The 24,760-nt window shown below is 45.1% G+C and overlaps 1 protein-coding gene across 3 annotated transcripts in view; it reads right to left on the bottom strand.

Annotated features, from left to right (window-relative positions):
* Positions 1 to 3,705: 3,705 nt before the first annotated feature.
* Positions 3,706 to 24,760, bottom strand: part of LGALS8 (galectin 8) — an 898,608-nt gene continuing 877,553 nt past the window's right edge. For 2 of the 3 annotated variants that reach the window (XM_069607929.1, XM_069607928.1), the window contains one exon: positions 3,706 to 5,400. In XM_069607929.1, the coding sequence (XP_069464030.1) occupies positions 5,251 to 5,400 (150 nt within the window). In that variant the 3' untranslated portion in view covers positions 3,706 to 5,250. Of the gene's footprint in view, positions 5,401 to 7,254; positions 7,376 to 24,760 lie in introns of those variants that run through there. The other variant, XM_069607930.1, reaches the window with a different exon arrangement.

Here is a 24,760-nt window from a genome sequence, read left to right as displayed (position 1 = left end):
CCGGATGGATCTTCCTATTCTGAGCAGCTCTGATTACCTGTCATTCAACTGGGTATCAGTCCAACATCCTGCTACAAATTCTCATATGCTATCATACCTCTGACCTGTCATTTACTTCCTTCTTTGATATTCAATCACACCTGACGCAAGTCTCCATTCATACCATAGAAGATTTTAACATCTGGCTCAATAATGCATCATTACCCTCATCCAAGAAAAAAATACACATTTGCAGCGATTCTAAATCCTCCCCAGAGCACCATCTCAAGCCAAAGGTAATTCCCACAATACCGTTATCACTCACAATATCCCATCCAGGCATACCTGCACAATGCCTGTTAGCTGGTCAGTTCGTTCTGATTTTCCTGCCCCTCTAGCCACTTCCAAAAGCTGCCTTTTCCAATCCAACAAACCATTGAGGACAATCCCTTTTAAACACCCCCTGATTATTCCTTCAACACGTCCTCTCCTTGCCCTCCTCTCTCGTGTTATTCCCCTACTCAAATCCTTCACCATCCCCTATGCAGTGTAAACCTGCCCAAATGCAAAAGGAAACCCACTAACAACCTCTCTGTTACCGATTCTATTGTGCCCTTTAAAAAAAAGCAGACACATTTGAACATGACTGGCACAAATACAAAAATCCATCGAAGAGTAATTTAGATCTATTGCAAGCTGTGGTATATACCAGAAGCAGGAGTGACAAAGGTGTAGTGTTTCAAGTACAGATCTTTATTCAAATAGGAAAAAGACCCATCTCTCCCTATCGCTAAAGGATTTGCCCTACCTAACTGAAGAATAACTCTGGTGCTCATCATCAGGGTGGTTGTCAAAACTAAATATGTCTATACTCTGTCCAAATGATCCTACCCTGGCCCTACCACTAATCAAAAGGTATCAACATAAACAGCACCAGAAGAATTATTCCCTTCTCCTGGTTCAACTGGATCCGCCTTATGGGCTGTTTTCTGATAGTGTCTGGCAACAAATATAGATAACGCCAAGAGAATGAATCCCTTCTCAAGGTCCAACTGGTTCAGCCTCTGGCTGTCACCTGTAATTTCTTGTAACAGTTCTAGTTTAATACACAAAATTGAGGCTAGGAGAATGACTCCCTTCTCCTGGTAAAACTGGGTCAGACTCCCAGCTGTTTTCTGGTAACCTTTCTGCAATACTTTCTGATTCAACAATTAGGGGTGCAGCCAGGCGAATGACTCCCTTCTTCTTGTTAAACTGGCTTAGCCTCAGGGCTGCCTTCTGATAACATCTTGCAATGGCCTCTTGTAATTCTTCTCAGGGGTCTTCTAGGGCTTGATTACATGTTCTACAATCTTTCCTTTTGAGCAACACATACATTCTTCAATTTCTTTATCTTCTTGTCTACTATAGTAAGGGAGATTAGTCCCAGAATGTCCTTGGCTTCTTCTAACACCAGGAGAATGACTCCCTTCTCCTGGTACCCCTGGTTCAGCATCTCACTGTCAGCTGGTCGTTTCAACAGTTCTCATAAGCCCTTATCATTCTTCCATGGCTTCTCCCAGGGCTTGATTAAATGTCCCACAATCTTTTTTCCTCAACAACACATATATCCCCTGGCTTTCTGTATCCTCTTCTTGTCTTACAACAAGGGAGGCTACTCCCACAATGTCCTTGGCTGCTTCCGTTATTTATTTATTTTTTAGTTTCTGGTTTGTTTCAACCCTTTACAAACACACTATTTCATTACATAAATAATTCATCATGATATTAACATATACAACCTAAAATGCATTCAACAATATTTCTTAAATACATTAAAATCAAACATTTCACATATAAAATTGTCTATACCCTACCTAATAACCCACACCTTTATTTCTTAATTCCACTGCCCTTGACATCCCTCCCATGTTTCCTCTACCATACTCTCCTTGCTGCATCCCCTGTATTATCCGGTTCTACATGTCACCAACTCCTTAATCCCACACCCTGCCAAATCCGGAGGCCCTTTTTATATCCCAGTTGGTCCACCCACTGACCGTCATTGTGTAACTGAATTTAGCTAGGGTTCGTTGCGTGCTTGCTCTGTGGTTGGATAACTTGTAGAAGGATTACAAAAATCTTCAACTGGATTGCTGTGTGTGCTGGTCTAAGGTTTCAACTCAGAGGGGCCCCCAATTATGAATTCATTCTCATACTCTCTCAACAGGGCAGCTCTGCTGAGGCTCCCATTCCTGGTTCCAAGCTGGAGGCAATGGTTTACTTCCTAGCAATATGCAGTCTACCACAAATCCCAGTGGTGCGGGCACAAGGGCAGCTGAGTGGGGCATAGCTCACAAAACCTGTCTCTGCTCAAACCGTTTTGTGAAGTTGTCATTGTCGAGCTTGCGGGGACCCATAACAGAAGTCCTGTGGGCTCATCCAGTTGTGGAGCTATTAGGAGTCTTTAGCAGCAAAGAGTGTGCTTCCCCTTAAAGCAATTTCACACGGAAGCAGGTATTCGTTAACAACCACATCTTTGCCTTTGCAATCCTTTACTGCAGTTTCTTTCCCACTAAGAAAACCGGTGGATCAAACTACCCTGTTTAGGGAAAAGGAGGAGGGTGTATGAAGGAAAGGGAATTTAGGACTAGGAGTACTGTAATCACTATGTTGTACAACTTTGCTTTCTATGTTCCGTCGCCTTTCCACCATATATATGGGAAAGTACCAAGCATCACTCTAACCAGAGTAGAAGGCACCAACACTGCCAAGAACATAGTACTGCCTGTCCAAATTTAGCATCTGCTATGAAGCTGCTTTCCAAAGAGAAATGACTGCAGAAGGCTCATGTAGCTTCCTTGCAAACTACTTCACAGGAACATGGTGTTGAAAGGATACTGCCAGAGGAAACCCAAGATTTTTAAAGTTAGACCCCTGAACAACTGAATGATCTCATCCAGACATCCTTAATATTAATCTTTATAGAGTGACACCCCAGTGCTGTACATAATAAAGAGTGTTGCACCATAATGATGATTCTTGTGTCTTCTGTTGATCCCTTTGTTACACAACCTAGTTCCATAGATAGGCACTTCTAAAAAGTCTTACCAACACAGATCCACAGTACTTCGTAGGAAGTAATCCTAGTGTGGGACTACAGAAGATCCCATGCCGGAGAAACAGCTTTTTTACTTGGGATTTTAATTACAAACAATAGGAAAGATCTCCAAGTCTTATGTTGACAGCAGAAAAGCGGATATCTGTGACAGGTCAAGCTAGTACATAAGAGAAGGAAGTACCCTGGCTTACGTAGTTTGGTGTCGATTGCTATCTTTGGGAATCAGATCAATAAGTATTTGCATGTTGTTGGTCCCCTTCTGCAATGGCAGAGAAAAGGTTAAAATCAGTTTAATAGCATTCTAGCCAAAGTAATTGGGGGTGCTTAAGAAGTGTTGTCACAAGCATTTTCAGACCACTATGTTTTTATGTTCTCTTTCCTTGTAAATTCAACTCACATTGCAAAAGGAGAGATCCTACATGGACTATATTAAAAATAGAATGTATTTGAAATGATACTTGAGTAATTGTAAGTACAACCCCTTTTCTGACTCAATCCCCCACAACAGTAATAATACCTTTTTGTATCTCTGTTGAAAACACAGCAGAGAATAGCAATTGTTCTATCACCCACAATGCTTATCGCAAATGTTGATCAACCGATAAAAACAGAACTCCGAGATAATGTGATTTTCCGCAATCAGAATTGGCTTTAGTAATAATTTAATGACAGGCCGTTTCTTGAACAATAAACAGGATAGATAATTCAGACTAAATATTAACAAACAGAAAAACAATTTGTAATAAAAGGGGGATGTCAAAGTTGTATTTAAATAGGACAAAACATTTTGGTGCAGCCATTTCTAAAGTTCCAGAATGCCCATTGCGATTCGCAGAATAACGAAACAAAAGAAAGACAAGCATTAAACGGGAAACATTTATCATAATCAACAATTTGGTGCCATCGTTGGATTTTTACATATACCCAGAAACTCAACACATCGTTTTCTACAGTACCACAAATGGGCATTAAACATTAATTTGGAAAGGTTCTTCGGTACCACTTCCTTCAAAGTGACTTTTGTTTAATGTGAAAATATAAATCCGTTTTTCGTATATAACCATGTGTGTTTTACCAAGATAAAAAAATATCACAATATTATTAATTGACTCGATGTGCCATCAGGCAATAATGCATTCAGGCCACGATTATACCTTCTCGAAAGTTTCATGCATCTTTCCAGGACCCCGTTTACTGAACAGAACTTTCAGCAAGAAGTTGGTGCATCTTTACAAGCGAGTATACAGCATTGTATGAAAAGCCCCATGTGCAGAAATCATATGAATATAGATATTTAATGCAAAAATTTGAATTCACTTTTTCATTTATCCTACATTCACCATGTTGCAGTAGTGCCTAATAGGTTTAGTATTAAGTTCTGAAAATGAGAAAGTTTCAGATATAGGTTTTTCATATTTGTTTATGAAACAATTAAAAGGATGCATTGAAAAATCAAATACAAATGTGGGCAAAAATAAGGGTAGTTATAAATGGCCTTTTATTGATTAGAAAATGAATTTTCTAACTAATTCTCAAGCGAGAAAGCCACACTACCATAAAGCAACCTTTATAAGTGAAGATATGGATTTTGATCAGATCTTTATATTGAGGCGGTGACACCAGCTGTCTTGATTGATCAGAGGAGGAATTTGCATCCTTTTGTGGCTACTTTCAACATACTGCATCAAATCCAAAATAGAATAGCAAAGTTAATAGCATGAAACATTTAGGAATAAATGTACTTTCTCATAGTGGACTGTTAATGTTTTCTTTGTGGAAATGTTACTCTGTCCGATTCTCGGTTTCTGTGATGGTGGCTGTTTTCAGTGGGATCCTGGGGAAGACTTGTGCCAATTACAGTTACATTCTTGGCAATATCACGTGGACACAGCCCTAAAGGTGTGTACTAGAAGCAACAATGAGCACATTTTCGTGTGCTTTCCCTTTTCACTGATCCCACCTCCCTCTTCTAGAAACATTCTGGTTCAGTAAAGGGATCTAACCAGAAAGGAACCCATGTTTAATTCTTTTACCTTCAGAGTGAAATTATTGCAATAAGAGGTTTTATGAGCACATGAATTCATTTAATAAAAGCATGGCTCTTAATGGGATCATATCATCCAAATCAATGGTAAGCAAAACTACATGCTGAAGGAGATTGCAGCAGAGGTCTACCAGCTCCTCACATCCAACAACCGAATATCCCCGTTGATCTGCAAGGAATTGATCTGGTCCAAGTGTCTGAATCTGTGTTTGTACTCCAGGACATGTTTCCCATTAACAGCAACCTTATACTGGTGAGCTTCACAAAAGATTATGATCTGAAAGCAGAAAAGAGAATGGCAATTTTATTTTAAGAACCATGCGGCTAAGTCAGGAACAGAAATGCAATGTGTGTTTTTTATAGTCCAAAAAATGTACATCATGCTACTTGGTTTAGTCAGCTTGTAATACACTTGGATATTGGTGGGTTTAACAGGATTATAATTTAGCGTTCGAGCTCGGGGGCGGCAGGATTCCCGCTGCTTTTTTTCGTTAATAGATTTGTATTGGTTTTTCCCCTTTAATACAAGCAAACATGTTCTAATTACACATTTTTGATGTCTGTCTTTCTAGTTAACACCTTATGAATACATACACGGGAGACAACTTATACATTTCTCAGATAACTTTAGAAAGGCCCCCCACCCGTGTCCCTAACTTAGCTTAAATTCCACAGTGGGGCAATTAATGCATCGGTCCAATTCTAATTATTTAGGCTTTTCATTCCCTCCATATCATCCTTAAAATTAACAGTCAGATTCCAAATAGCTGTAGCGCTCGTAGTGGATTCACACTGATTTGGGGCCGGAAGCCGAACTTAATGGTACAGAGTCGGAGCGAAGGCTATTAGCATCCGTCTATATGGGGGAGGTGCAGGCAGTTAGGTGGTACTATATCAAGCTAAAATTAGGGGTGATGTGAAGGTGCTGATGTGCGGCGGTGCCACATGTATAGAAACACAGAGCGTTCCGGTGGGCCCTGACACTTAGGAAGGAAAGTTAAGAACAACTACTGTGTCCAGAATTTGCTCGGAATCTTCTTTTCCAATTTGCTGAGCCAATTAGAACATTTGAAAAGTTGTGCTAATTGTCAATAAACATAACAAACACCATTAATATGATTGTTATCCTGTTACATTTAGTATGTGTGCTTTCCTATGCGTAACCACTTTTAAGTCCAGAAACTTTTTTGCCTTGACTGCAAACTGCTCTGCAAAGTGGGACATCTCATATCTGTTGCGCTACTGTTCATCCTGGCAGTTGTGCTCACATTTTGTAGCCAGGTCGTTCATACACCTGGCTAAAGACAGAGGGCATGTGCTATGGGAGAAGTCCTGGGACTAAGAGACATCCTTTAACTAAGAATAAAAGAGTCACCATCACAATGACTTTTTCCTACGCAGGTGGTTTGACGCCCACATTTACCCACCTGTTGCGACATGTTCCCAAGTAAATAGAGGTATAAGGGGGAGAGGAGACAGCAGAATCAGGAAGCCAACCACAACTGAAGAAAACTGTAGCCTGATGTGCACAAGTAAAAACATATCAGCAAAAGCACCATGCTTACATTGTATAGAATGTAATGTGCAGATCATCTCCTTTTTGCCCCCTCCTCTCCAGTTATATTGTTATGCACGATTATTTTGGACACATTTGTCCTCTGTCACACATGTTAGAGCGCTTTTCTTTATTGCTACAGACGCATCACTCATAATAGGGTAGATTCAGAAAAGAGTTTACGTTTATTTAAACGCAGTTAGACCACCAGGCATTAGTACCGGAATAAGAATATATCGGTTTACAAAAATGGGAATCTAGAATGGAATATCGCATTATTCTGGGTGTATCAACAGGAGACATGGTACATGAGGGAAACCCCACAGGCTTGGCACGTCGAATGGCATACTGTCAGAAACTGGAATGATTTAGCAGCTCAGGAGAGTGGACACAACCCAAGCTCCTTGAGGGGAAATATTACACAGGCACAAAAAGGGTGCAACTAACATGGACATGAAGAGGAGCAATATGCAGGACCATTGAAGGGGCAGCTCGTAGGTGTGGCAGGCCACTAGGCATAAGAAAGACCCAGTGCACAGGCTGCAGAAAGCAGTGTCACAGAGTTCCAGAATCCAGGTTGGAAGTGGGGTGAGGCGGACCTTCGGGGCCAGGGGAGACTGCCTGCTACACAGAATCCATCCCTGTAGGTGGTATACAGCCGATCTCTGCACTTTCAGCTTGGGTGTACGTCATCCCCCTGAAAAGGAAGAAACAATATTTGTTGGGGAACCCAGGTTTTGCTCAAATGCAGATCGCCAAATATACTGCGAAAAATGTCATGTGCATGCTCTGCTTACCCCATGCCCAATTACCCTTGGAAAGCAGCTGAGGATGCAAATGCCAAAGAAGGAAACATACACTAGAGATGGAGAGAGCCATTGTGGGATCCGGTGGCTGCCATGACAGGGCTGCCTGATTCCAACATGGCAACCTAGCAATATATGTTCTCTGCACATGTAGCTGCAAGCGGCTCACCAATAATCAGGAGTACATTAACAACTTATAGGGTAGGGCCATAATTTGATTTTGATTTTTAAATTTCTTACGCGCATCAGTAGCTATATCTCTCGACGCCGAAAAGGCCTTCGATTCGGTATCATGGGTCTATATGTTGGCTGTTCTAGAAGCGTTTGGAATGGGTCCCAACTTTATTAGATATGTGAAATTGTTATACACAGAACCCGGCACTAGAGTGCTAACTAATAGAACCATCTCAGAACTGTTCCTACTGGGAAGAGGCACTAGGCAGGGATGCCCATTCTCGCCTATACTATTCTCGCTAACCATAGAGACAATGGCAATCGCGGTTAGGCTGAGGCACTCAAATAGGGGGATAAAGATTAAAGGATCCACCCAGCTAATCTCCCTATACGCGGATGACACTCTGCTATATGTCCGTGAGCCAGAAAAGAACATTGCTCCCATAACGGCGGAAATACAGGAGTTTGCGGTGTACACAGGGTACAGCGTGAACAATGCCAAATCTGAAATATTCCCACTTACACCAACAACCAAATGCCCAGAAATGAGGTGCAGACTCAAGTGGTCCGAGCAAAATATCAGGTATCTGGGCATAGTAGTCTCCAGAGATAAACTCACACTGCACTCAAACAATCATGAAAATGCACTGCAATCCATAAATACCAAATTACAGATGTGGGGACACCTTCCAATCCCGCTATATGGCAGAGTCGCAATTCTTAAAATGATAATTTTACCTAAGTTATTGTATTTTTTTGTCAACATCCCAATATGGCTGGGGCGGCCCTTCTTTGCCAGGCTCCGATCTATGGTTGTGACCTTCTTGTGGAATGGGAAAACAGCAAGGATAAGATGGGAAAAAATGACGCAACCATACTCCTCGGGCGGCATAGCGGCACCTGATTTCGAGTTATACTACTATGTTGCCCAAGCACAATTTGCAAGATACTGGTATGGTGACTCCGATGTCCCACCCCACGCATGGATAGAGGAATACACCACACAAACATACAATCGGTAATTTTCGATCCACAATATAAGGACACATGCAAGTACAACCCCGTGAGCTGCACGGTCAGGGCATGGGAAGCGATATACAAAAGATTGGGATTGGACACTTCAATATCGTATGAGATCAGCTTTTCAAAAGCGATGGCCGCTCTTCCCGGATGAGCCCACCACACATCCATGTATACAGCTGATTATGGCTAAGGATGGCCTTGGGATTTCTAAATTGTATGCTGCTGTTCAGGCCCATTCCCCCACAGTCAACCAGGTCAAAGAAAAGTGGGAAAGAGACCTTCAGATCCCCATTGATGATAGAATATGGGAAAAGTACTGCTTGCTCACCAAAAATGTCTCCATGAATGCTGGCCTACGCCTAATTCAATTTAAAATTCTAAACAGACTGCATTATACACCAGCCAAAATAGCTAAATTTACAGCAACAACCTCGGATGAATGCCCCAAATGCAGAGCTCCCCAGGCGGGGACATTCCACATGTACTGGGATTGCCCGGTAGCGGCAGATTTTTAGAAAAATGTGGCAGTGATGCTGGAAGACATTACACAGGTTCCTCCCGTACTGACCCCTCAGAAGAACAAGTTACTTCTTACCTGGTAACGTTCTTTTGATGGGATGTTCCTCCGACGTATTCTTTATCTTGATAGATCATCTCCAGCTTGCTGGCCTCAGAAACATTTTTTCAGTAGAGGGCGCTGCGCGTCGATGTCCCTCGACAGCCTCCGTATCCACGCCGACGTCATAATGCGTATAAATAGACTCGCGCAGCGTCCGTTGCTCAGTTCCGTTTTTACGTTAACAGTTGTTTTACATGAATTGGTTATTGACCCAGAAGGAGCGTAAGCTGTAACCACAAGGGACGTTTTACTGAGGGGATGGATGGGAGGGGTGATAAGGAATACGTCGGGGGAACATCCCATCGAAAGAACGTTACCAGGTAAGAAGTAACTTGTTCTTCGAGGGGATTGTGTCCTCCGACGTATTCCTCATCTTGATAGACTCCCATAGCAGTGGTGTGTAACTGAAGGTGGGAGTAAAATTACCATGTTTCCCTTCAAGAATGAACAGAGTGCAACACAGCTTTGCCAAATCTAGTCTCTTGGCTAGAGGAGGAATCTAGGTTGTAAAATCTTGTGAAGGTGTGTGCAGATGACCATGTGGCAGCCGCACATATGTCTCGAATCGGTACCCCTCTTTGGAGGGCCGAAGAGGCTGCGATACCCCTGGTTGAATGAGCCCTAAGATTTTGAGGAGGCTCTTTCCCTGCCAGTTTGTAACATTCCAGAATGGCTAAAATAATCCATCTTGAAATGGTCTGTTTTGTTATCGGTAAACCCAATTTGTGCCCTGAGTAACCTAGAAACAGTTGGTCTGCTTGCCTAATCCTAGCAAGTCTGCTGATGTAAAATCTCAAAGCCCACCTTGGGTCCAGCCTAAGCAGCCTTTCTTCCTCCTTCCCCGGATGGGGAGGGGGATAAAATGAAGGTAAGATAATCTTCTGAGTGATGTTGAATTCAGAAACCACCTTTGGGAGAAAATAGGCTTCACTTATAGGACAACTTTGTCTTTATGAAAAATTGTATGAGGGGATTTACAAGATAGAGCTTGTAATTCGCTCAACCTCCTAGCAGATGTCAATGCCACTAATAAGACAGTTTTAAGGGTGAGAAACCTTAGTGAACAAGAGTGGAGTGGTTCAAAAGGAGTACCCATCAGGAAATGTAAGACTAAATTGAAGTTCCATAAGGGAACTTGGAATGGTCTTGGAGGATAGACATTGGTTAATCCCTTCAGAAATTGTATTACTAAGGGTAACTTGAAATATGATGGTTCCTCTGCAGTGCGCTTGAAGATCGATAGCGCTGCAAGATATCCCTTGATAGTGCCAACCTGAAAGCCCGAATTTGCCAAATAGAGTAGAAAAGATAACAACGTTGGTGTACCACATGAAAAGGGGTCGCTATTCTTTTCTCTACACCAGCTGCAAAAGGTGTTCCAACGGCAGCGGTATAAAGCCTTTGTTGCTGCCCTTCTTGCCGAAAGCAACACCTCCATGACGTCATCTGGGAGGTCCCAATCCTTGTATCTCAACCTTTCAGATACCGAGCGTGAAGGTTGAGGGTTTTGATGTCTGGATGGAGAACCTGACCTCCCTTCTGCGAGAGAAGATTCTCCTTGAGTGGAAGAAGAATTGGAGGGCAGATGGACATGTCCAGAAGGTCCGGGTACCACGTTCTCCTGGCCCAGTCCGGGGCAATTAGGATCATGGCTTTCCGGAACCTTCTCAACCTCCTGATCATTTGAGGAATGACAGGGACTGGAGGAAACACGTACAGAAGTGGAAACTCCCAGTCCACTACGAACGTGTCCCCTAGAGCGCCTCTCGGGGGAAATTCCCTTGAACAAAACTGATAGCACTTCCTTTTGATGCTGGTGGAGAACAGATCCACTTGAGGGGATCCCCAAAGGTGAAGATCTGTTGAAGGACTTCCTAAGCTAGTTCCCACTCGTGGCAGACTGTACTCTGCCTGCTCAGAGCATCCGCTGTTAAGTTTTTCTCTCCGGCTAAGTGAACTGCCGATAGAGAGGTTCCTTCTTGGATTGCCCAAAACCAGAGCTGCATCGCCTCTCTGCACAGAGGCAGTGATCCTACGCCTCCTCTTTTGTTGAGGTAGTGCATGGCCACTGTGTTGTCCGTCATTATCAGGACATTTTTCCCTTGTACAGATGGCAGAAAAGCCTTCAGCGCTAGTCTGATTGCTCTCAGCTCTAATAGGTTGATTTGTAGTCTGGACTCCGATGGAGACCAACGACCGCTGATGGTCAAGTCGTTGGAATGGGCTCCCCACCCCGTGAGTGAGGCATCTGTGACTACTGTTATCTCCAGCCATGGTTGCCATAACAGTTCTCCTTTCAAGATGTTCTCCTGGCAGGCCCACCATTGAAGGTCTCGAGCCTCCTTGTCTGGAACCTGAAGGAGATCTGTCATTCTCCCTGAGAATTGCGACCACTGAGTTCTTAGTGCCCACTGAAGAGATCTCTTTCTCAGGCGAGCCTCAGGCACAAGGAAGATACAGGATGCCATGAGGCCTAGCAACCTCAAAAAGTCGAAGGCTGGGAGACATTGGGCACTTTGAAACTTGGTGACCATCTGCAGAATATCTTGAGCCCTCACCTCTGGTGGCGAGGCTTTTCCCAGGGAAGTGTCCAGGACCCCTCCAATGAACTGGCGTCTCTGTGATGGTATCATCTGTGACTTCTTTAAATTGAGGGAGAAGCCCAGTTTGTGAAGGAAGTGGCAGACATAATCTAGCTGGATCTGAGCTTGTTCCGGAGATACAGCTATGATCAGCCAATCGTCCAGGTAGGGGTAGACGTGAATCCCTTCCCTCCCTAGACTTGCAGCCACTACTGACATTAACGCTTACCTGAGGCCGGGTTCGGCTGTGCTGATGGAGTCGCGGGTCGTCTACCATTGTGACTCACTCCTTCCTGGTTAAAGAGGAAGGAGCACTGCGGTTGGTTGCGGCAACGAACTATGTGATTTGTTCGTTGCATGGGGCCCGCGGATTGGTTGTTGGGCCAACGTGTCACAGTGCTGAGAGGGCACGCACAGTGTTGTTAGTTTGTGGGAGACATGATGCATACGTTAATGGGATTAATAACCGAGTGGAAGACCTGAAAAGGGAGGGGGATAATTGGGATGCCGTGTTTGTGGTGTGGCGTAATGGAGAGCGCTCTGATGTGGGTAAAAGGGTTTGGGACTCAGTTGTCTGAATCAACCCTGATGGTTGGGGTGGAGGGGAATTGGGATGACCCTGAGTAGGTTTAAGCAAAGCATGGAAAGAAACGGCCAACAATGGACATTTCGTTGGCTGAAGGGCGGGCAATATTAGCCCATTACTGTGTTAGAGAAGAAGCAGTAAAATGAACAAGTAGTTCAAGGTAATAGGGTGGGTGGGTTAGCAGACACTACGATGGTGTAGTGTGAGGTTTAGTGGCCTGGATAAGAGATCCAATAAACAGTTCACTGTAGGATGTTTTGAAATGTGGATCATGCAGAATTCTACATTTGTATGTGTACATTTTTATAAGAAAACATGAAAATCATGGTCACTGTTCAATCCAAAGGTGACAGCTCGAAATTTGCATATCAGCTTCACTTCTCTCTGACGTAGTTGGAGTTCTCTATCTCCACCTCTTGTGTTGATTGGTATTTTTTCCAGACCCATGAAGGTGATATCTTCCTTATTGTCCCACTGGTGTTTTTCTTTCCAGTGTAATGCCAGCGGATATCTGGTGTCTTGAGAGTGCAGGGAGTTCAGATGTTCCCTGATCCTTGTTCTGAGCTCTCTTTTTGTGCTTCCAATATACTTGCGATTACAGACACAGTTGCTAGCATAAACCACAAATTTTGACTTACTATTAATATATTGCCCAATTTTATGAGTGTCGGTGGTGCTGAAAGTCACAGTCTTGGTTGTGGTGGCAAATTTACACATGGAGCAGGTTCCACATTTGTAGAAACCTACTGGTTTGTTGCTGGTGAGCCAATTGGTGTCAGTTTTTGGAATTGGTGCCAAGAATGATGGACTAAGAATGTTCTTGAGTGTTCTGGCCTTGGTATAAGTAAGCGTAGGTTTGTCTGGGATCCATCCCCTAATGTCTTCATCAATTGTTAGGATATGCCAGTGTCTTTTGAGGATTTTTTGTACTCGATGGCTATCACTACAGAATTGAGTGATGTATCTTATTTGGCAGTCCTTTGTTGTCTCATAGCTGGTGTGTACTTTGGGGTTAAGGAGCGTGCTACGTTCTCTGTTGTTAGCCATGGTTACAGCTGCTTGAATTGATTGTTCCGGATATCCTCTCTCATGGAAACGTTTGCTGAGTGTTGTACATTCCTTTCCAAATGCTGGCAGGTCACTACAGTTTCTTTTGGCTCGGAGAAATTCCCCCTTGTGGATGTTATTGATTACAGATTTTTTGTGGCAGCTTGAAGCATGTAGGACTGAGTTGACTTCTGTTGGTTTTCTGTAAGTCGAGGTTGTGAGCCTTGGACCCGCTGGTGTGATAGTAATGTCAAGAAAATCAATGTTTTCCTTCCTTGAAAATCCTGTTAATTCAATGCCAAAGTTGTTTTGGTTCAAGTGGAGTTTGAATGACTCCAATTCTTCTTTTGTTCCACGCCAGATCATCAGGATATCATCAATATATCGTATCCAAGTGTGGATCAGTTTGTTAAAATCCTGGTTAGTGAAGGCATGTACTTGCTCCTAGTGGTGCATGAAAAGGTTAGCCATGTAGGGTGCATATGTGGCCCCCATGGCTATGCCTTTTGTTTGCTTGTAGTACTGTTGTTCAAATAAGAAGATGGTATTAGTTAGTGAAAATTCCAAGAGTTTTTTAGTGAGTTCCAGATGTGACCAGAATGAAGCTGATGCCTTAGTGAAGGCAAAATCAATGGCTTTGAGGGCTAGTTCATGGTCTATGGACGTGTACAAGGCTTTGACGTCGAGAGTTACAAGAGTGTACTCATCGTTCCATACAATTTCTTGTAGGATCAGCAAGGTGTGCATAGTGCCTCGTAAGAAAGTAAGTATCTTGGGTACCTCAGGTGCCAAGACATTGTTAATGTATTTATTGAGAGGTTCGGTGATCCAACCAATCCCGCTCAAAATAGGTCGTCCTTCCGGTAAGGGGTCAAATTTCTTGTGGATCTTGGGCAGGAAGTATATAGTAGGCATTCTGGGGTGCAAGGGCTGTAGATACTTCATTTCATCGTCTGACAAGAGTCCACGTTTGTGTAACGCTCACCTGGCTCCCACGGAGGTGCTGGTCTGGTCTGGGTTGCTGTGGCCTCTTCAAGCGTGATGCGCAGAATTCAGACCACCGATTGAACAGGACCCCCAAATCTTGCTTGTCTGGCCCGTAGGAATATCCTTCTGCAGATGAGAAAGGGGATTAACTGTCTGCTGAATAATGTGCTTGCTCCCCCCTTTCCCCCTTCGTTCTCCTCTGACTTCCTCCAAAACCCCCGATTTAAGCTCACCTTATGGTTTGGAAGGATGAACTCTCCATCCTGCTTCTGGTGCATGGGCGCGCGTTCGTCCAGTTACTTCACTGGTTTTCAGAATGGTGCTGGCAAATCCACTTGACTTTACTGAGCGATACGCCGTAAGTATGAAGATGCAAAAGTTCAAGTGTGAGCCTCCTTTTATGTTGTCTTGTTCTGTCCTTTATTTCAGGTGCAGAACAAAGGCGATGCGTTGAGGGGTTAAATTGCCGGGGTAAAATCAGGTGAGTTAGTGATGAGGGCGACCCCTCTAAATGTCTTTATAATTCCCCAGTAATGTCTTTTGTCCTTTCCCCATAGGGGCCGGGGTGCGGTACCTGCCAGAGATGTGGCGCCGACCCGAGATGTGGAATGGTTCACCAAGAATAGCCGGTAAGTAATATGGCTGAAAATTCAGCTTTCCTCTTGTGTTCCCTTGCTCACCTTTTGTCTCTTCTTCTCTCCCTTAGGTGCGGTGCAGAGATGTGGCGACCGGCACTGAGAGCCGCGATGGAGCCGGGCGGCGTCTCGGGAACAGGTGAGTGAAGCGCGGCGCTGCAGCGAGCAACGCAGCGCTTTTAAATGGAAGTCTTCCTTCAGGAATGCTGGCGTGAAGATTCCGGATGCAGGTAAGAAGGTTGAAATAGTTCTTGGTTTTCACCTTTCTCTTCTCTTATTCCCTTACAGGTATTCCAGGTTCGAGGCGGGCTTGGCTGGAGTCCAGGTGCAGGAGCAGACACGGTGAGCGTTCAGCTGCTGGGATGCAGAACAACGCGAAGCACGTGTGGCTGTCCGGGCGTGGCTTAAATAGCCTTGGAAGAAGTTCCAGGTGAGTACTCTTCCACAGCCCCACACAAGTAACAAAATAGTTCCTTCAGAAAAATAGTCCCTCCTAAGCCTCATTTGGCTTGGTTCTTCATGCAGCATGGTCTGCATCAGGTGAGTGTGCAGCATGGTCTGCTTCAGGTAAGTGCACCAAACACTTCCCCTTATGAGCCTGGCGCCTATGGCGCCAGGACTGATGTCCAACATGAGCCTGGCGCCAATGGCGCCAGGACAGAGTCCAAAGAGCCCCTATGAAGGGCCGCTGGGCTTTTACCCGGGGGCGTGATGCCTGCTCCCGGGGGTGCTGGGCCTGGCCTGGCGCTCCGGGGGTAGGCATCATGACAGCACTCCCCCCCCCCAAGGCCCCTCCCAAGGCCGTTTCTCCAGGAGGTTTCGGTTTGTTCGGGAAATTCCGATGGAACCTTTTTACTAGCCGAGGTGCATGTATGTGGTCGCTGGGTTCCCAAGATCTTTCCTGAGGCCCGTACCCCTTCCAATCAATTAGATAGAAAAGTTTTTCTTTTGAGATCTTAGAGTCCAAAATGTTCTTCACCTCGAATTCAGGCTCCCCATCTATCTGGATTGGTTCTGGTGGCTTTATTAATCTGGTTCCAGGTTGCACTGGTTTCAAAAGCGACACATGAAAGACGGGATGAATCCGCATGTTAGCTGGTAGATCTAGCTTGACTGCCACTGGGTTAATTATAGCTTTGTTCGAGTAAGGGCCTAAATACCTTGGATTAAAAGTCAGAGGTCCCTTGAGCGATAAGTGTTTGGTAGCCAACCATACTTGATCCCCTATTTGGTATGGAGGCGCCTCCTTGCGATACAGATCTGCATTCTTTTTGTATTTTCCCTTTCGCATGTTGTAAGTGTGCAGTAGCATCCTTGAAGGCTTGAGTAATCGTAAAATGCAAATGGTCCACTGCGGGCATTTCGAGGCTCAAAGGTGAGTCCAGGTCTGAAGTACAAGGGTGATGTCCATATAGAGTATAAAAGGGGCTCTGACCAGTTCCAGAGTGTATTGAGTTATTGTATGCATATTCAGCCGCCCATAAAATGTCCTTCCAATTACACTCCGATTGGTGCAACATACATCGTAGATATTGTTCAAGGGTCTGGTTCGTTCTCTCCGTCTGACCATCGGTCTGTGGGTGGTGGCTGGTTGAGAGTCTTATGTCGATTTGTGCCAGTTGACAACACTTTCTCCAAAAATGAGAAATTAACTGGCTTTCCCGATCGGAGATTAGTATGGACGGGAATCCATGCAGACGGATGACATTTTCGAGGAATTCCTTGGCAAGAACAAAAGCTGAAGGTAATCCTTTCAACGGAATAAAATGGGCCATCTTGGAAAATAAATCCACCACAACCAGAATAGTATTGTATCCATTACAAGAGGGCAGGTCCGTGATAAAATCTAGTGGCAAGGTGTGCCAAGGTGCTGGTGGAATGTCTAAGGGTTGAAGAAGACCGGCGGGTTTTGTTTTTTGACCTTTGTTTTGGGCGCAAACTCCACAGGACATCACGAAAGATTTAATATCCTTTCGCCAGGACGGCCACCAGAATTGTCGTTTAATTTTTTCCTCTGTTTTGGCAATGCCACGATGTCCTTCCATCAGAGTATCGTGATGACGGGAAATAACCAGTTCTTGCAATTCCTTTTCTGGCAAAAATAAACGTCCTTGGAAGTAAGGTAAGCCATCGTTGATTGAAAAGGCAGACCCCCTTTTGATCCAATCCTGCAAGGCTGAAGAGTCCAGGAATAGTTTTACCCGTGCTTGAATGTCTTCAAGGGTTTGTAAAGTGGTTATCCCCAAGATTCTTTGTTCGGGAATTATCGGCACAGGTTCTGAGTTTGTGTCCATTTCTCCCATTCCAATTCGAGATAGCGCGTCCGCTTTGCCATTCTTACAGCCAGGACGGTAGGTGATTACAAAATCGAACTCCGCAAAGAATAAAGCCCATCGGAGCTGTCGTGAAGACTGAGCCTTGGCAGTTTTTAAATATTGTAAATTTCAGTGATCACAGTGATGGTATGCCTGGCGCCAAGAAGATTATGCCGCCAAGCCTTAAAGGCGGACTTAATGGCTAATAATTCCTTATCGGTGATTGCATAATTTATCTCCGGCGGCAAGAACTTTCTGGACCAAAATGCTACGTGGTGCAGTTGGTTGGTTTCGGGGTCTCTCTCGAGACAGGACAGCTCCCATGGCTAAGCTGGATGCATCGGTTTCGACTATATATGGGAGATCAGGACACGGATGTTTCAAAATAGGTGCGGACGTAAATTTAGCTTTTAATTCCTGAAAGGCCTGTTCAGCTTCCTTGGTCCATTCAAAACGTTTATTCTTCCGCAAGAGTGCAGTGATGGGTTGCACCACCCGTGAAAATTCTGGGATAAACCTGCGATAAAAATTGGCAAAACCAAGCATGCTTTGGACACCTTTCACCGAACTAGGTGATGGCCATTTGAGGATGGCATCCACTTTCCGTGAGTCCATTCGGACCCCTTTAGGTGTCAGGATGAATCCAAGAAATTCAACCTCGGTGATATGGAAAACGCATTTTTCCAGCTTTGCAAACAGTTTGTGCTGGCGCAATTTCTCAAGGACGGCCCTGACATGTTTTCTGTGATCAGATTCCGAAGAGGAGTACACCAGAATATCATCGATATACACAACAACACAGACATCGATAAGTTCCCGAAGGACATCGTTCATGAAGAATTGGAAGGCAGCAGGCGCGTTGCACAACCCAAAAGGCATCACCTGGTATTCGAATAGTCCATATTTTGTACGGAAGGCCGTTTTCCATTCATCGCCTTCTTTAACTCGTACCAGATGATAAGCCCCCCAGAGATCTAACTTGGTGTATATGCAAGCGTCCTTCACCTGGTCAAGGAGTTCAGGGATCAAAGGCAGAGGGTAACGATTTTTAACAGTTATCTGGTTCAATGCGCAGTAATCGATACAAGTTCTAAGGTTGCCTTCTTTTTTTGCACGAAGAACAAAGCCGAGGATGCCAGAGACTTTGACGGGCGAATGAAACCATTGGCTAGGTATTGATCTAAATATTGTCTCAAATGCAGATTCTCCGGCTCAGTAAGGGCATAAATCCTGCTACAAGGGGGTTGTGCACCGGGCACCAGATCGATTTGGCAATCGTATGATCTGTGAGGAGGTAACGTGTTGGCCTGTTCCTTTTGGAAGACGTCCTGAAAGTCTTGGTATTCCGGAGGTAGTTGCATGGAGACAGAGGTTACTGATTCTAGACTGACCTTCAGATTTTCTGGGTAGCAGGTTCGTGCACACTCTGGAAAGGTTATTCTCTTCGCTCGCCAATCAATTCGAGGATTATGTGTCTCTAACCAAGGGATTCCGAGTATAACCTGAAACTGTGGAGCCTTGATTACATCAAACACAACTGCCTCCCGAAGGCCGTCCGGACCTACAAGTGTTACCTCAGCTGTGGAATTTGTTACCGGTCCCGAGGCAATTTCGGTTCCATCGACTGTGGTGATGACATCTTTGCTGGTTTTAGGACGCAGGGGGAGGTTAATCCTGGAAACCAATTCACGATCCACGTAGTTTCCTATAGCCCCACTATCGATGTATGCCTTTATTGCATGCAACCGCTTAGGCTGTTCCGGATCTACGAGGACCATTGGCACAGTGAAATGCGAGGTCTGAGAGTTCGTTTTCAAGCTCGGCAAGCGGACCCCTACGCTTGTCGGGCGGGGTCGTTTCCCGATACAGAGGTTTCATGGGTTTTTTCAGCGGCTCCTACCACCTTCCTGGGCGGCTTTGCCGGGCAATCTCATAGAAAGTGTCCAGAGGATCCACAATAAAGACATAAGTGCATCTGCCCTCTTCTTTCACGTTCCTTTTGCGTTAAAGGTCCTTTAACTCCTCCGATTTGCTTTGGCTCAGAGGCTTCAGCCCCCTTGAGGTTAGCGTGGGTCTTGACTAACACCCGGGTTACTGGAAAGCACAGGAGCGGGGTTCCATCCAGAACCGGGTAAAGGAGTTTGTCCAGCTTGACCTTGCAAAAGCTGTCTAGCCAGGTCATCAGCTCTTTCCTTTGTTACAATCACTTCCTCCTGCGAGCATTAGTCTCTTGACGAGCGGCGTGTACTTCGGCCCGTAATTCCCCCAGTAGTTGGGCCAACCGGTCAGTCTCGGAAGTTTCCATAGCGCCTGGGTGGGAATTTGTAGGAAGGGTTCGCGTTCTGTAACGCTCACCTGGCTCCCACGGAGGCGCTGGTCTGGTCTGGGTTGCTGTGGCCTCTTCAAGCGTGATGCGCAGAATTCGGACCACCGATTGAACAGGACCCCCAAATCTTGCTTGTCTGGCCCGTAGGAATATCCTTCTGCAGATGAGAAAGGGATTAACTGTCTGCTGAATAATGTGCTTGCTCCCCCCTTTCCCCCTTCGTTCTCCTCTGACTTCCTCCAAAACCCCCAATTTAAGCTCACCTTATGGTTTGGAAGGATGAACTCTCCATCCTGCTTCTGGTGCAGGGGCGCGCGTTCGTCCAGTTACTTCACTGGTTTTCAGAATGGCGCGGGCAAATCCACTTGACTTTACTGAGCGATACGCCGTAAGTATGAAGATGCAAAAGTTCAAGTGTGAGCCTCCTTTTATGTTGTCTTTTTCTGTCCTTTATTTCAGGTGCAGAACAAAGGCGATGCGTTGAGGGGTTAAATTGCCGGGGTAAAATCAGGTGAGTTAGTGATGAGGGCGACCCCTCTAAATGTCTTTATAATTCCCCAGTAATGTCTTTTGTCCTTTCCCCATAGGGGCTGGGGTGCGGTACCTGCCAGAGATGTGGCGCCGACCCGAGATGTGGAATGGTTCACCAAGAATAGCCGGTAAGTAATATGGCTGAAAATTCGGCTTTCCTCTTGTGTTCCCTTGCTCACCTTTTGTCTCTTCTTCTCTCCCTTAGGTGCGGTGCAGAGATGTGGCGACCGGCACTGAGAGCCGCGATGGAGCCGGGCGGCGTCTCGGGAACAGGTGAGTGAAGCGCGGCGCTGCAGCGAGCAACACAGTGCTTTTAAATGGAAGTCTTCCTTCAGGAATGCTGGCGTGAAGATTCCGGATGCAGGTAAGAAGGTTGAAATAGTTCTTGGTTTTCACCTTTCTCTTCTCTTATTCCCTTACAGGTGTTCCAGGTTCGAGGCGGGCGTGGCTGGAGTCCAGGTGCAGGAGCAGACACGGTGAGCGTTCAGCTGCTGGGATGCAGAACAACGCGAAGCACGTGTGGCTGTCCGGGCGTGGCTTAAATAGCCTTGGAAGAAGTTCCAGGTGAGTATTCTTCCACAGCAGCAACAAAATAGTTCCTTCAGAAAAATAGTCCCTCCTAAGCCTCATTTTGCTTGGTTCTTCATGCAGCATGGTCTGCATCAGGTGAGTGTGCAGCATGGTCTGCTTCAGGTAAGTGCACCAAACACTTCCCCTTATGAGCCTGGCGCCAGGACTGATGTCCAACATGAGCCTGGCGCCAGGACAGAGTCCAAAGAGCCCCTATGAAGGGCCGCTGGGCTTTTACCCGGGGGCGTGATGCCTGCTCCCGGGGGTGCTGGGCCTGGTGCTCTGGGGGTAGGCATCATGACATGTGTGCCATTTGGCCAGCATGTTGCTTGCTTCCGTTATGATTTCATTTGTTGGATTCTTATTAATGGTGTCATAGCAACCTGGGGTGTTTAGGTGGGTAATGGCCATTCTGACTTAGTCAGCTCTGTCCATTATGACCACGTTGCCGCCCTTATCTGCTTCCTTGATTACGATTTGATGGTTGTCCTGTAATTATTTGAGTGCAAGGCGTTCCTTACTAGTGATGTTGTCTGCTCTCCTCGAGGGATTTGATCTCAGACGACCCTCTAATGCTTGGAGGTCTCTTGTGACTGCCTGGCTGAAGATGTCTATAGCATTGTTCCCTTGTAAGTTGGGGGTAAATTTGGATTTCTGCTTCATTTCTGGTATTTTTAGGTTGCTTTCCTCGATGTTCAGATCTAGCATGGTTTGTGACATGGTCTGCCTTTCTTTGTCTGGTGATTGTCCAGATTTGTCAAAAGATGGGTATATTCGAGGTGTTCCATGTCTAAAGTGCTCAGGGGTACTGCTACCGTTTTAGTTTGTTTCCACTTGACTTGCTTAGAGTAAAATTTCTTCAGCTTGAGTTTCCTGATGTATTTGAATAGATCGATTTGAGTGTCTACAAAGTTGGTGTGTTTGGCTGGTGCAAAGGAAAGACCTTTGTTCAGAATTTCTGAATCATGTTCAGAGAGGATATACTTGGAGAGGTTTGTCACTAGATGTGTTACCTTGGTGCTTGTTGCTTTTGTTGTTTTTTGGATCTTGTTAGTCTGATAGCGCTTTCTTGTTCTTCTTGGGCGTTTCTTGGTCCCCGCTCTCTTTCCTCTCTTGGTTCTAATCTTGGTGGTATGTTGCCCCGGGTAGGCCCTAAAAAATGAACTTGTTTGTTGTTTTTTTGTTGTTGTTGTTGCTGCTGTTTTTGTTGTGGTGCTCTGGTACCTTTCCTGTACCGCTGGATCTCGTCAAGAAAGTTGTTGCCAATGCTTCTATTCTGATCGTGCTGTCTGGACAGTCTTGGTGTACCTCCAGCTTTCTCTTTTTCGATTGCGATTGTTGCTCCTTCTGTTTCTCCTTGTGCTGTTTCTAGTACCTGATCAGTCTTCATTATCTTCTGGTTCTTGTTCAGGTTCTGGTTCACTGTCAGCGTCTGATGTTGCTGGGGAGCTAGATACAGAGGTATCTTTTGAGTATTTTCCCTGTATGTTGTCAAATTTTTGTTGGAAGGTAAAGACTATTGTCTTGATAATCTCTTTCTGGCGAATTTCCTGCATTTTCTGATTTTAACTTCATCTTGGTGGATTCGCAGGATTTCGTACATAGTTTTGTAATTTTTGTCTTTGGTAGCCGCAGGGGCGTTGTTGTTTTCGACGTCCTCTTTGAGTTGGTCAATCTGTATGACCAATCTCCCATGTGCTCTATCTGCATGCTCTAGGAGTAATTCCATCATAATTTTGGAGCCCATAACAAGATTATCTTCCCATTTGGCGGCCAGATCTGCGTCATCTGAGTCGGTGAAGTCAGGAAAGATAATAATTCTTAAGCCCCTTGGGATTTTTTCTTGTTCCAGGTACGTTTGGAGGGTAAATCTCTCCCAAAATGTATTTATTTCCTTGGTACAAAGTCTTTCTAGTTTTATAAAATGTTGCCTTAGATTGTCCGGCGCACTTGGGGTAGGTGGGAATGCATGCACTGTGGATCCTTTCGGTGCGAAGAGATTCTTAGTGTCAGTTTTTCTTGATTCCAGATAGTCAGCCATATAGGGTCAGGTGCTGCGGGGGATCTGGTCCCTGAAAAGTAGTTTTGGCATGGGTGGAGTTTTTGAACAGCGGGACTCCCTCACTCCTGCGCCCCTTTTAGTCAGTTGTTGACTATGTTCGACCTGCAGCCCGAGTCCTAGTTTGTCAAGGGACCAACTCCGGGGTTCATGGTTGATTAGAAAATTTGTGGGATTTTGGCAAACTCTGGACTATTGAGGCACTGGTAGGATTCGATAATCCAGTAGTAGTTGAAAGACAGCTTACACAAGTAATGGATTAGTCAAGTTTTTTGGTGATTGTCAACCATGAGGTTGTTTTATTTGTTGGTTTGGTCTGCACCAATGAGAAACATCATTGGATGTAGAGATGATATTTATTACATGATGTTACGTTCACACAGCCGACGCGCGTTTCAACCTGAGTCTTTTTGTAACTGTAGCATAGAAAAGGCAAGCAGTAACCTTGGGCAACTGTCTCCAATGCCCAAGCATCTGACGTAATAGCCTGCCATTCCGTCAGATGTTGAGTTAGCCTGCCCCCTACTGGTGTCTTGTGAGGAGAGTCCTCAGAGTGATTTAGTGGCGGCTGATGCAGGTGCTGAGGGTAAAGAGGCACCTGCTGCTGCGGCTCTTGTATTTTTACCCCGTCCACCTCGGGTGAATATTTTTTGACCTCTTTGAACCGACTGTCCTCTGCCTTTTCCGAATGCGGAATAAAAGCGAAAGGACTTACCTCTCCAAGAGGTTCCTGAGGGGCGATATGGCGTTTGACGGATTGCAGCACCCAGGGATTTTGCTGCTGCTTTGGAAGTCTGTAACTTTTGTAGGTTGTCCGCCTTCTTACCAAACAAAGAAGAGCCGTCAAAGGGCATATTTAAAAGTCTTGCTTGTACATCTGGAGCAAACCCAGACTTTCGCAACCACGCAAATCTGCGGGTTGTAGTACTTGCCGCCATGGCCCTACTGATGCTGTCAGCAGAATCTATGCCAGTTTGAAGGGATTCGCACATTGCGTCTTTACCATCCTTAATGATGTTTAGAAACGCTTCCCTTTCTTCTCCCTCTGGGAGGCAGTCAGCTGCTGATGAGGCACACTCCCAAAGTGTATGGCTGAACCTTGCGAGCGTACAAGTAGCGTTAATAGATTTCAACGCCATGCTACATGCAGAAAAAACTTTCTTAGCCATAGAGTCGTGTCTTTTGTCATCCCTGTCCTGTGGAACAGTAGGGTATGCTGATCTACTGCCTGATGCAGTTGCTGCTTGAACAACCAGACTCTCTGGAGTTGGATGTTTAGACAAACATTTGGGGTCAGTAGTAGATACCCTTAATTTGGCTGATAACTTTTTGTTAACCGCCGGGATAACCTCAGGAGTTTCCCAGTTAGCCAATATGTTTCTTTGTAATGCAGCGTGAAATGGAACCACAGGATCCTCCTGTGGGCCTTTAACTAAAATGTCTGTAAGGTCATCCTGTTGGAATGCAGGTGAAGGTGTAGACCAACCCATGAATTCTATAATTCTTGCCATTAAAATTCTGTAAGGGGTCTCAGCATGTTCCCCTGGGTCTGGTTTGGCAAATTCTATTTCTGGGGAAGTATCTAACCCACTTGCCTCATGTAAAGATTCTCGAAGGTCCTTCATCCTATTTTCCTCAGAGGTAAATTCCTCTAGTTCTGGTGTTGCAGATCTCTGCAATCAAAAGGGTCTTTCTTGATCCAAATCCTCCCCTTCCTCATAAATTGAAGACAAAGGTCTGAAATGATCAGACCTTGGAAATGGCTTAAATCCCATTTCCAGAGCAGAAAGGGCTAAATTTGTCATAATTGGTTGGGAAAACG

Source organism: Ambystoma mexicanum, chromosome 4q (genome assembly GCF_040938575.1).
Source record: "Ambystoma mexicanum isolate Mex_15411 chromosome 4q, UKY_AmexF1_1, whole genome shotgun sequence".
NCBI lineage: Eukaryota > Metazoa > Chordata > Amphibia > Caudata > Ambystomatidae > Ambystoma > Ambystoma mexicanum.
Note: the sequence above shows the minus strand (reverse complement) of the source record. Positions and strands in the feature narration are given on the sequence as shown.